Here is a 13,223-nt window from a genome sequence, read left to right as displayed (position 1 = left end):
AAGCCATGTAGTCTCAGTTCCCTGCCCCCCTCCCATCACAATTGTTGGAAGATACAATGCCCAGATGATGCAGTAGTTGTCAAGTTATCGTGCCTATTGTTTTGGGTTCTGCTGGGCGACAGATTGTCTGCAGGTATATTTTTGGATTTTTATATTTGCAAAAAGAGAATTATTTAAATCCTACTTTATGGGTGGTTAAAGATAAGCTATACATTAACACTAAAGGTTCTGCAGATACTGGAACTCCAAAGCAAACACAAAATGGTGGAGGAACCCAGCAGGTCAGGCAGCATCTACGGAGGGGAATAAACATTCAACCCTTCATCTGGGGTCTTGACCAGAAATGTCAACTGTTTATTCCCCTCCATAGATGTTGCCTGACCTGCTGAGTTCCTCCAGCATTTTGTGAGTGTTGCTTTAGGTCCACATTGAATGCCTGAGAGTATCTGCAAGGAAAACACTCAACTCCTGATTGAGGGAACCTGTGTCTGTGATACAGGAGAAAGGTCCAAACACTTGGACAGTGAGGACCCAGAGAAAGCAGAGCAGAAATCCGTGACACTGGCTGTCAGTCCTTACCTCGACCACCAACAATCCAACAGAACAATAAGCTAACACGAGGAAATCTGCAGATGCTGGAAATTCAAACACACACAAAATGCTGGTGGATCACAGCAGGCCAGGCAGCATCTATAAGGAGAAGCACTGTCGACGTTTCAGGGTGAGTCGTCAACAGTGCTTCTCCTTATAAATGCTGCCTGGCCTGCTGTGTTCCATCAGCATTTTGTGTGTGTTTTTAGAACAATGAGCTGCTTTGTATGCTCTAACACTCTGAGCTGTCTGGTGATTTCACAAAGGCAGGAGAATGAAAGCGATCAATAGTCTGGCTAATAATGTATCGATTATTATGTTATAAAGATCACATGGTTACACAGGCATATGGGATACTAGCCTTCAGTAGTCTGGGCATTGACTAGAATGACAGGGAAGTTATGCTCCAAGTTTATAAAACACTGAACTGGAGTGGGTGGTTCTGGCCATACATTATAGGAAGGGTATGATAGCATTGAAGAGGCTGCAGAGAGGATTCACCAGAAAATTGCTCGAGATGGAGTGTTTCAGTTATGAGCAGAGAGAGGAGAGGCTGTTCTTCCTCGTGGAGAAGACTTAATTATACAATTATAAGGAGTGTAAATAGGATAGATAATAGGAATCTTTCCCTATATCAGAGATTAAATTAGAGGAATTAGATTTTGGGTGAGAGGTCTGAGAGGGTCCTTTTCTCATCCAGTGACTTGGTTAGTATTGAGTACATGCTCCCAGTGAGAGTGGTGGAAGCAGAGCCAGTGATAGCATCTGGAAAGCATCTAGCTAAGCAATTGAATGATATAGAGTCTTCGTTACATTGTACCCTAGCAGACCCTTCAGCACAGCTCATCGATGCCAACCAAGATGTCTATCCAAGCCAGTCCCGTTTGCCTGCATCCCTCCATACCTTTCCTATCCATGTACCTGTCTAGACATCTGATAAGCATTCTAATTATACCTGCATCAGTGACCTTCTCTGGCAGATTGTTCTAAGGAGTGTCAATGTATAGAGCGGCCTTGGTTTATGGCAAGTTGATTGTTCCCTGAAACTAGGTGGTGAAGATGGTGCTTACATTCCTTTCCTTTACTGGCAGGGATTTTAAGAATAAGAGTTAGGGAATCATGTTGCAGCTATACAAGACATTAGTTAGACCACATCAAGAATATTGTATGCACTGCTGCTCACCACAAGGATGCGGTTGTGCTCGAGCACAACAACATTGCCTGGAGTGGAAGCCTTTGGGAACAATGAGGCAGTGAATAGGCAGGGATTGTTTCAGCATGGGAGGCTGAACTGTGGCTTAACAGAAGTTCATAACATTATGAGGAGTATAGATAGGTAGATAGCTAAAGAAACTTTTTCCAAGGGTAGGGGAGCCCAAAGCTAGAAGGCATAGGTTTCAGGTGAGAGTTGAAATATTTACAGTTTTTCACATGGAAGGTGGTGGGTATATGGAACAAGCTGCCAAAGCCAAAGGAGATGGTAGAAGCAGGTGCAAGCATTTTGATAGGTATATGGGTAGGAAAGATCTAGAGGTATGCTTACCCAATGCAGTAAAATAGAATTAGCATTGATGAGCAAGCCAGAAACCATGGCTGAGTTCGGCTGAAGGCCCTGTTTCTATGGTGTATGACTCTCGTCTGTCTATGACTCAACTACATTGATTCGTCATCAGATACACCAGATCAGGAATAAATGGCAGATTTACAACAATCCATTTTAACACTCACCTCATTTCTGGATTTATTTAATGACTTAAATTTTAATTCCCCATCTGGATGTATAAAGGGGCTGAATGGCCTATTCCCATTCTGTTTACTTTCCTGTGAATAAAGATATAAAATGCGCGATATGACCCCAGGCCAGGCAGCAACTGTGGAGAGATAAAAACATGCTCAAACTTTCAGCTCAGTAGGACAGATATTTATAGATTTAAGATGCTGAAAGTTTTGAGTTTAGCAGAATGAAGAAATTGTAAAGCTTTAGGACTGGATATAATGGGCAGAGAAAGTGCTAGGGCAAAGAGAACGATTACAAATGGCCATCATTATCAGAATCAGGTCTATTATCACCGGCATCTGTCGTGAAACTTGTTAACTTAGCAGCAGCAGTTTAATGCAATACATACGTGATATAGAAGAAAAAAACCCAAAATAAAATAATAATAATAAATAAATAAATAAATTGCAGTATATGTATATTGAATAGATTAAAAATCATGCAAAAACCAGAAATAATACATATTAAAAAAGTGAGGTAGTGTCCAAGGATTCAATGTTCATTTAGGAATCAGATGGCAGAGGGGAAGAAGCTGTTCCTGAATTGCTGAGTGTGTGCCTTCAGGCTTCTGTACCTCCTACCTGATGGTAACAGTGAGAAAAGGACATGCCCTGGGTGCTGGAGTCCTTAATAATGGACGCTGCTTTTCTGAGACACAGCTCCTTGAAGATGTACTGGGTACTTTGTAGCCTAGTGCCCAAGATGGAGCTGACTAAATTTACAATCCTCTGCAGCTTCTTTCGGTCCTGTGCAGTAGCCCCTCCATACCAGACAGTGATGCAGCCTGTCAGAATGCTCTCCACAGTACAGCTACAGAAGTTTTTGAGTGTATTTGTTGACATGCCAAATTTCTTCAGACTCCTAATAAAGTATAGCTGCTGTTTTGCCTTCTTTATAGCTGCATCGATATGCTGGGACCAGGTTAGATCCTCAGAGATCTTGACACCCAGGAACTTGAAGCTGATCCCTCTATCAGGATTAGTATGTGGAGGAAGGGAAGCCCCTTTCTTTGAAAACGGAGGTGATCTGCTTCGTTACAGAATGAAAAGCCTCATCTTGAGAGCAGATGCGGCGGAGATGGAGGAATTGAGAGAAGGGGGTGGCATTTTTACAAGTAACATGGTGGGAAGAGGTATAGTCCAGGTAGCTGTGAGAGTCCGTGGGTTTATAATAGACATCAGTGGATAAGCTGTCTCCAGAGATAGAGACAGTGAGATCGAGAAAGGGGAGGGAGGTGTCAGAAATGGACCAGGTGAATTTGAAGGCAGGGTGAAAGTTGGAGGCAAAGTGGATAAACTTGATAAATTCAGCATGGGTGTGGGAAGCAGCACCAATGCAGTCATCAATGTACCATAGGAAAAGTGTGGGATGGCCACCAGTGTAGGCATGGAACATAGACTGTTCCATGTAGCAGACAGACAGGCAGGCATAGCTGGGACCCATGTGAGTTCCCATGGTTACTCCTTTTGTTTGAAGGAAATGGGACAGGCCAAAATAGAAATTATTTAGAATGAGGACAAGTTTTGCTAGGCAGTGGAGAGTGGTAGTGGAGGGGAACTGGTTAGGCCTGGTGTTCAGAAATAAACGGAATGCTTTGAGGCCATTCTGGTGGAGGATGGAGGTATGTAGGGTCAAGGCATCCATAGTAAAAAAAAGATGATGAGGGCCAGGGAACCTGAAATCATTGAAAAGATCAAGAGTGTGTGAAGTGTCGCGGATGTAGGTAGGAAGGTACTGAACTGGGTGGGGGGGGGGGTGTAAAACAGAGTTGAGGTCTGTAGATAAGAGTTCAGAGGGGCAGGAACAAGCTGAAACAATGGGTCGACCTGGACAAGTGGATTTGTGGATCTTGGAAAGGAGATAGAAATGGAAGGTGTAGATTGCTGGAACTATGAGGCTGGTGGCAGTGGATGGGAGATCCCCAGTCAGTAAGGTTGGTGGTGGTGTGGGAGACAATGCCCTGGTGTTACTTAATGGGGTACTGTATGAGGGGTAAGTAAGAGGAAGTGTCTGAGAGTTGGTGCTGGCCCTCAGCAAGGCTGTGGTCAGTACACCAGACTACTGCTGCACCTCCCTTATCTGCGGGTTTCACAGTCAGTTTAGGATTGGTGCAGAGGGAGTGCCTGGGTTGCTGAGTTCCTCCGGTATTTTGTGTGTAAAAGCTGGTGAAAATCGTTTCAATCCATCAGGCTGAAAGTTTCTGGGTTATGTTGAGATTCCTGCATGTTTCTGCAGCTGAACTCATCCAGGCAAATGAGTGGGATTTCATGAGACTCTCAGTCGATCACAGAGAAAGACAGCACCAAAATAGTCCCTTTGGCTCATCTCATCTGCATGGGCCATCAACACCCATTTGCACTAATCCTACATCAATCTTACTTTATGTTCTCCCGCACACTCCTGCCAATGAAGTCAGCAAGCCGCACATATTTGGGATGTGGGAAAAATCCAGAGCGCTCGAAGGAAACCCACATGGTCACAGGGAAAACTTGTAAACTCCACACAGACAATGCTGGAGGCGAGGATTGAACCCACATCTCTGTTGCTGTGGGGCAGCGGCTACACCAGCTGTGTCACTATGACTGCCCTTGGGGCGAGGGAGGGGAGAGATGAAGAGATAAATGAATGATGGAATAAGGTGAAGGAGACGAGTGAAACTGAAGACCAGCGAAGTGCTCTGGTAATTGGGAGAAAGAGAATTAGTATTACAGAGGGAAACGTGCTGTCAACACGGGAACCTGTTAAACTCAGTATTCAAGCGGAAGGTTGTAATGAGCAGGGTTGCACTTTCTTTTCGGCTGGCTCTGTGCTGTTGCGCGAGGAAGTCAAGAGAAAGCGTAAGGTGAACAGTTGGTAGTTTACACACAGCCTCAGTCGCACCTTCTGCTGAGTTGTTGAACTGCCATGGAGCTTACATCGTACTGAGCAGAGGGGGTAATGGTTTTAGCATGAGCCTCAGGATGTTAACCTGGATGGGGTTATCGATCCCAAGTCAAAAGGTTAGGAGGTTCAATTTCTTAAAAATTTTCATACCAATTTTGGTTACTCTCTAATTAAGTGTATTTTTATATTCTGAAATATTTTGAATTTTTAAATGTCTCTAATGTTCCATGTTATTGTAAAGGCTTTCAGTAGCTTTGAACAGTTTAAGGTCCTTTGGGGTTCCTGTGGGTGGGGCCTCAAGAAATCTCCTAGTGCATGAAGTTCTGGTTGCCACCATTAAGGAAGGGTGCGGGCTCTTTGGAGAGGGTGCAGAAGTAGTTTACTAAAGGGCTGCCTGGATTAGAGGGTGTGAGCTAGAATTGAACAAATTTAGTTTGTTTTCTCTGGAGCAGAGAAGACCTGACACAAGTTTATAAAATGATGAAAGGTATAGATAATCAGGCAATCAAGATTTTTATCCCAGGATAGGAATGTCAAGTACTAGGGGACATGCATTTAAGGTGAGAGGTTCAAGGCTAAAGAAGATGGTTGGGGCAAGTTTTTCTGCACAAAATGTGATGAGTACCTGGAATGTGGTAATGATGGAATCAGATTCAGTAGAGGACGTTACTGGGAGTTATAGGGAAAAGTTGAATAGTTTAGGATGTTACTCTCTGGAGCGTAGCAGAATGAAGGGAGATGTGATGGAGGCATACAAAATTATGAGGGGTACGGATAGGGTAAATACAAGCAGGCCTTTTCCACTGAGGCTGGGTGAGACTAGAACTAGGGTGCAAGGTGAAATATTTAAGGGGAACTTCTTTATTCAGAGGGTGGTGAGAGTGTGGAACAAACTGTCAGCAGAAGTGGTGGGTGTGGGTTCAAGTTCAACATTTAAGAGAAGTTTTGATACATACGTAGATGAGAGGGGTATAAGGTGTTGTGGTCCAGGTGCAGGTTGATGGGACTAGATAGGTTAACTGTCTGGCACAGACTAGATGGCCAAAGGGCCAGTTTCTGTGCTGTAGTGCTCTATAACTCTATAATAGTGGTGTTTAAGAATCTGTTAAACAGATGAATATGCAGGTTATGGAGGGATATGGATCGTGTACAGACAGAAGAAATTTAGTTTAATTTGGCACAGATGTTGTGGGCCAAAGGGCCTTTCCTGAGTTGTACTGTTCTATGTAAAAGCTGAAACCTAGAAGCTGAGATTTACTTGCCTGCAGGTTGTTATATTCATGGAGGGGTCATTGCCAGCTGGGTCAGTCAGTCTTCTTGTTCTTCTGAGTCCCTTATTAAGCTCCTTCTTGACTTCCCTATAACTTCCAAGAGCCCTGCATGATGGTTCCTTCCTAAGCCTGAAGTATGCGTCCTTCTTCCCATTGACCAACCATGGTTCCTTCATTCTACCAACCTTTCCCTGCCTCAATCCAGAACCCCATGCAAGTGTTCCCCAACCAGCCTCCACATTATCCACATTTTTGCTGACGTCCTCTTCTCTGTCCCTCACTGATAACAACTTGGTGCACCGTAGACGATCCGCCATGCCGAGACACATAAGGTAATGTATACTTAAGAGAACAATATCTGATCTCTCGATCAGTGGAATTTAAGCTATTAGTACAGTACATGACAGGAAAACATATGTTTGCAACACAATAAGAGGGTAATGTGTTGACAGTAGTATAGTTTTTTCCACATTGGTGAGATATGAGCTTGACACTTGTGCACTGCTTAATGTATGCCATCACGCTAATAGGATGCAAATATCTTTGACAGTGTGGATGCGAAGAGAGTGACTGGACCTGCGTGGTGGCGTGAAGCTTGGAGCGTTTTTACAAGCAGTCCGACTGAAGGCTTGAGTAACTGGACAAATGCCAAGTTTCACAATAGCTCTGACTCCTCTTAAACGGTATTAATGTCACGGTGAAGGATTGCTGATCTTTAGCATTCAATAGAGTTAAGCACAAATCAGTTTGTAAAGTATATCCACTTTCCACGTGATCAGTAGAACAGTTTTATATCAGGCGGAGGCACTGGCAACAACTGCCTTCTCACCGGTTCTGATTTTGTTTTGCTGATGAGCCTCATCATGTCTCATTCTCACTTCTCTAGTTCAGTGGCTCTGTATAGTGTTGCCTCCAAGTTACAACTGTGTCATCAGCTTTGACACACTAAGTGTAGCTCATACCTGGTGTCTACCTGCCCCTCTTGTCTATCAGTCAACTCCACTGTACAGGAAGAATTAGTGTGCCATCCTTTAATAAATGGAGTTAGTGAAATGTGAGATAATATCCTTATCAAATAATAAAGGTCCAGAATTGAGGTCAACATGGCATTGATTAGGCTTGTAAACTCCTACACTCCTCTAAGTCAGGGGTTCCCAACCTTTTTTATGCCATAGACCCCTACCATCAACCGAGGGGCCCGACCACCTCTGGCTGAGAGTCCCTGCTCTGCCACGTTGCATTAGTAGCAGAGATATATTGTGTTCCAAAAGTAAAATTGTAATAGCTGAAGTGCCAAATAATGGATTTCTAATGATTACACACCAAACTGAGATGTAGCTGACATCATGTGAATGTTTGATCATTTATACACAACCTTTGGTAACTTTCTGATGCTGTTAAATAGATGCAAGTAAACTATGGCTTTTAAAATATAAGACACACTGTAAATGATATGCTCTGTATTTATTCTTTCAGTGTATTCTCAATTCTTTTGATCCTTGCAAAGATGATGGTTTGGGAAGATATGAACATGCTAAATAGAAAAACATGCCTTAGATTCTGCTTTCTGCAGTTCATTCCATTGACTTTAGTCAAATGGACTTTGGAGGTCATGTAGCAGCACATTGACCATTCCTCACGAGCAGCAAGTTCCTGAACATGTGGGCTTAAGTGTTAATGCATGGCGATGATTGGGATAACATATAGCCTAGATTCAATTCCATAGATGTCAATCAATTTCATTTTAAGTTAAGTGTCTTAAAGGATTTGGAACCAATGGACTTAAATTGCAGGGGAAAGTGTCATGTTGGTACAAACTCCCAAGACCTGTTCCATTTCACACATTTAGGGTTAAACAGCAGTCAGTCCTGCAGCTTCTAATTGAATTCAGTTTCACCAAATGGTTAAATAGAATTTTAATTCATGGCTTCAGGATTGCAAATTTACCATCCTTTTGTACTGTTCCAACATAAATTAAACAGTATCCTTTCTAACTTCGGCTTATCTTGAGGGAATGATTCTGGTGTACACACTGGACAGGGTGTTGTGTGGAAGTACTGTCATGCCACACTGTTGTAGAACTGCCAAACTGTTATTCCCTTACACAGGTCACAGTACTCCTCAATACATAGTGTTCATACATATTTACAGTTTGATGCACATTTATATAGTTAAGGTGCCTAATACTTTTGAACAGTATTCTATACAAATACCAATATTTTGATAGAAAATACCAAAGCGAGGCCAGTATCAGAGCTTCATTAATGTGGTCATAGCCCAGAATCATACATGAGGAATGGTTTTTGAATGAGATAGTAAGCTGAGGCAACAAAAAGCAAAAAACAATGTATAACTACAGATATTGAACATCTGAAAGTGCAAAGGGTTTTGACTCTAAATTTTAGAGGGATATGGGCCAACTATGGCAAATCGGATTAACTTAGATGGGGCTTTTGATCAGTGGACCAGTTGACTGCTGTTTGATTCTATGAAACTATGAAATCAGAAAATGCTGGAAACACTCAGCAGGTCAGGCAGCATCTGTGGAAAGGAAATTAGTTATCCAGTTGACAATTCTTTCATGGTGGTGGACTTTCATCGGTTGTATTTCTGTCTCCATAGAAAGACTGTTTTGTATTTGTTCTGTCAAATGAGATTTAAAAACTTTCCATGCAATAGCAAGAAACCTGCCTGCTTTCCTGGCCAATATGTAGCATCTGAATGATGCCTCAAATTGTGTGGGCATCTGCCTCAATAGTGGTTGCGTTGTCAACCTATGGGCAAACTGTCCCATGATCCTCTCCCTTCTCCAGCTGTGTATCCCTTTTGCCAATCAACTTTCCAGCTCTTAGCTTCATCCCTTCCCCTCCTGTCTTCTCCTTTCATTTCGGATCTCCCCCTCTCCCTCCCACTTTCAAATCTCTTACTATCTCTTCTTTCAGTTAGTCCTGACGAAGGGTCTCGGCCCAAAATGTTGACTGTACTTCTCCCTATAGATGCTGCCTGGCCTGCTGTGTTCCACCAGCATTTTGTGTGTGTTGTTTGAATTTCCAGCATCTGCAGATCTCGTGTTGGCAAACTGGAATTCCCTACATTACACCAGTGGCCACATTGAAAGCTCTCATTGGCTTTGAAGTGTTTGGGGACCTGTATTTAAACCACAAAAGCACTGAACAAATTCAGGCTCTGTTTTCTGTTTGAGACCTGCATTTACAAGGAAGAGGACCTGGTACTCGTGGTGAGGTCTTGAGGATTCTGCACCATGCCTGTGTAACAGATTACTTTGTGCAGTGCTAACTATGTGCAGTGCTTCTGTGCAAATTTTACTGTTGTTTATATTCCTGGCCACAGAATAGAACAATAAAAAAAATACTTGTAGGGGAATCTGTTTTACTGTCTTCAATGTTCAAAGCAGGCATTTTAGTTTAAAAATGCATTTCATTAAAAGTCCGTTCTAATTCACATAAATAAAGGATACATCACCTGTGAGGGTACAAGTGTGTTGTCAGATACACAAATAGGTCACTCTTTTTCCGTTAACGAACAAAAGAAACCCAGAACACTGGAAAAACTCAGTGGATCAAGTAGCACCTGTGTTGGCAAAAGATCAAGAACTTTCATCGGGACTGAGAGGGAAGAGGACAGCTTTGCCAACATACGGTACACTATGTAGTTAGTTATTTTATTTAGTGGTACAGCATGGAGTAGGCCCTTCTGACCCTTTGGACCATGCCACCCCGGCAACCCCCAACCCTGATTAACCCTAACCTAATCACAAGACAATTTACAATGACTAATTAACCCACCCCATACATCTTTGGACTGTGGGAGGACACTGGAGCACCCAGGGAAAACCCATGCATTCCAATGGGATGGCATGCAGACATTCCTTACAGAATGGCATCGGAATTGAACTCTAAACTCTGGAGAGCTGTAGCAGCATCTGCTAACCACTGCGCCTTCGTGGCTTCCAGTACCGGTACAGGAGAGGGATGGGACACGGGGTAGCAGGTGATACGTGGAACCAGAGGCGGCACTGTTGTGTAGTGGCTAGGGCAATCACTTTACAGTGGCGGCTGTATGATCGACATTCAGTTCATTCTGCTGTGCGTAAGGAGTTTCTACATTCTCCCCGTGACAATGTGGGTTTCCTCCTGGTACTCCGGTTTCCTAAGGTTGGTGAGCTGTGCGCATGCTACATTGGCGCTGGAAATGTGACCACACTTGTGGGCGGGCTGCTCACCACAATCCTCACTTGTTTGATTTGATGCCTATGACGCATTTACTTTGTGTGAGGAGAGCTCCAGGGCTGTGCGTTAGCTGAAAATGGAGAATTCAAAGGAGACACTGGCACTGGAATCTAGTTCAACATCAGATCCAGATTCAGATTTACATCTTTATCTCATGGACATCGAAGCATTCAACCAGCACACCCTAGGGATGTGCAAGGGTCAGTCCACAAGTGTCACCACACACTCCAACACCAGTATAGCATTCGGCAGAAGGACACAGAGCCCAGCACAACAACATATCGAGCAACAGCTGCAAAATAAGTCCTGTTCTTCCTTTCTACCCACCACCCACCCGTCCAACATAAGAAAATGCTAGTTGACCTCAGCAGGTCAGGCAGCACCTACAGAGAGAAACAGACAAGCTAATGTCTTGGGTTGAGACCCTTCGGGATAACGGTTCATACTAGGCTGCAAGATACGTTATTACGGGTGATGCTGTAAGACAAGCTGAGTGGAACACAGTATACAAGTACTATAAGAAAATCTGAGCCAACATGATGTGAGCAGAACCGGCTGGTTCTTACATGGGCAGAAAAAAAAGATGAAGTTAGTTAATGTTGGAGAATTTGGTATTCGGACTTGCTCAACACAAGAGATTCTACGGATGATGGAAATCTTGAGGAACACATACTAAATGCTGGTCAGGCAGCAATCACGGAGAGGAATAAACAGTTAATGTTTCAGGCTGATATCCAGCTGCTGGACTTGTGGAATTCTTCCAGCATCTTGTGTGATGCTGGGTATGATATCATTTGCGGCAATGTTGGAGGTGGCCATTCAGCCTGTTGGGCACATGCCTGTCCCCAGCAGAGTGTCCTAATTACTTTCAGTCCCCTTCTTAATTTCCCTCCAACTTCTCACTCAAGTAAGACACACAAAATGCTGGAGTAACTCAGCATCTATGGAAAAGAGCAAACAGCTGATGTTCTGAGTCAAGTCCCCTCTTCAGGACTGGAAAGGAAGGGGAGAAGTCAGAGTAAGAAGGTGGGGGGAGGGTGGGAGATGTACAAGGTGGTGAAACTTGGAAAGGGGTTGAGGGGGTGAAGTAAAGAACTGGGAAGTTGATTGGTGAAAGAGATAAAGGGCTGGTGACAGGAGAGGGCAGGGCCAGGGAACTTAAAAGTTATTGAAAGGATCAAGAGCCTGTGAAGTGTCACAGATGTAAGTAGAAAGGAACTGAAGCAGGGCAGATAAAACAGAGTCGAGGTATGAAGACACAGGACCTCCCGGTGGCCACCCATTTCAATTCCACTTCCCATTCCCATGCTGCTATGTCAGTCCTTGGCCTCCTCTACCGCCAGGATGAGGCCACATTCAGGTTGGAGGAGCAATAGCTTATATTCCATCTGGGCAGCCTCCAACCTAATGGTATGAACATAGATTTCCCAAACTTCTGGTAACATCTCCCCACCTCCCCCACCCCCGCCTGTGAGGAAATAGAGCTCGGTCTCTATCTGGCTGTCCACCATTTTTGTTTTCTATTCAAGGACTGGCATTTCAGTGTATTCATTTACCAGAAACCCCTCGTGCAAGTGATGGCCAAAGCATCAGATCATGGATCTGCCTACACCACCTGGCCTACATTCTGGAATTCGTGACTGACATACAGCACATCAGAGGGAAAAATAATGCTGTGTCTGATTGCCTCTCACAGCCAACCGTTTATGCCATACAGATCGCAGTTACCTATGCCAGGATGGTAGCCAACCAAGCTACCAACCTGGAGGTCCAAGCTCACAGCACAGCAGTCAAGGGCTTGTGGTTGGCTCGTTTGGGCGGGAGCACAGGAATCTTTCTCCTATGCGATACCTTAACTGGTCATCATCACCTCATGGTGCCTGCAGACTGGAGGTGTACTGTTTTTAACTCCATTCATGGCCTCTCGTGTCTGGGTGGGAAGGCTTTACAGAAACTGATTGCTTTAAAGTTTGTGTGGCATGGCCTTAGGAAGGACATGCAAGACTCAAGTGCAGCTCAGGTTGGAGGAGCAACACCTCATATACCGTCCGGGTAGTATGAACGTGGAATTCTCCAACTTACGGTAATTCCCTCCCTTCCCCTTCCCCATCCCACTTTCACTCTGCCTCCTCCTCCAGCTGCCTATCACCTCTCTCATAATTCTGCCCTCTTCTACTACCCATAGTGCTGTCCCCTTACATTCCTTCTTCACCTCTCCTGTCTATCTCCTCCCTGCTTCCCCTCCCACACCCCTTGTTCTTCCCTCTGATTGGTTTTCCACTCCCCCCCACCTTCTTTAAAGGGCCCCTGCCCCCTCCTTCTTCAGTCCTGACGAAGGGTCTCGGCCCGAAACATTGACTGCTCATTTCAACGGATGCTGCCCAACCTGCTGAGTTCCTCCTGCTTGTTTGTAAGCCTAATGTATTTCTGTAGATCACTACTTAGACCCGG

General features: G+C 44.2%; 1 protein-coding gene across 7 annotated transcripts in view; it reads left to right on the top strand.

Annotated features, from left to right (window-relative positions):
* The window catches only part of LOC132403894 (branched-chain-amino-acid aminotransferase, cytosolic-like), a 227,456-nt gene extending 217,556 nt beyond the window's left edge, over nt 1-9,900 (top strand). For all 7 annotated transcript variants that reach the window (XM_059987696.1, XM_059987699.1, XM_059987703.1 and 4 more), the window contains one exon: nt 7,073-9,900. In XM_059987696.1, coding sequence (XP_059843679.1) covers nt 7,073-7,114 — 42 coding nt within the window. In that variant the 3' untranslated portion in view covers nt 7,115-9,900. The remainder of the gene's footprint in view (nt 1-7,072) is intronic.
* Nucleotides 9,901-13,223: the final 3,323 nt, after the last annotated feature.

Source organism: Hypanus sabinus, chromosome 13 (genome assembly GCF_030144855.1).
Source record: "Hypanus sabinus isolate sHypSab1 chromosome 13, sHypSab1.hap1, whole genome shotgun sequence".
Lineage (NCBI taxonomy): Eukaryota > Metazoa > Chordata > Chondrichthyes > Myliobatiformes > Dasyatidae > Hypanus > Hypanus sabinus.
Note: the sequence above shows the minus strand (reverse complement) of the source record. Positions and strands in the feature narration are given on the sequence as shown.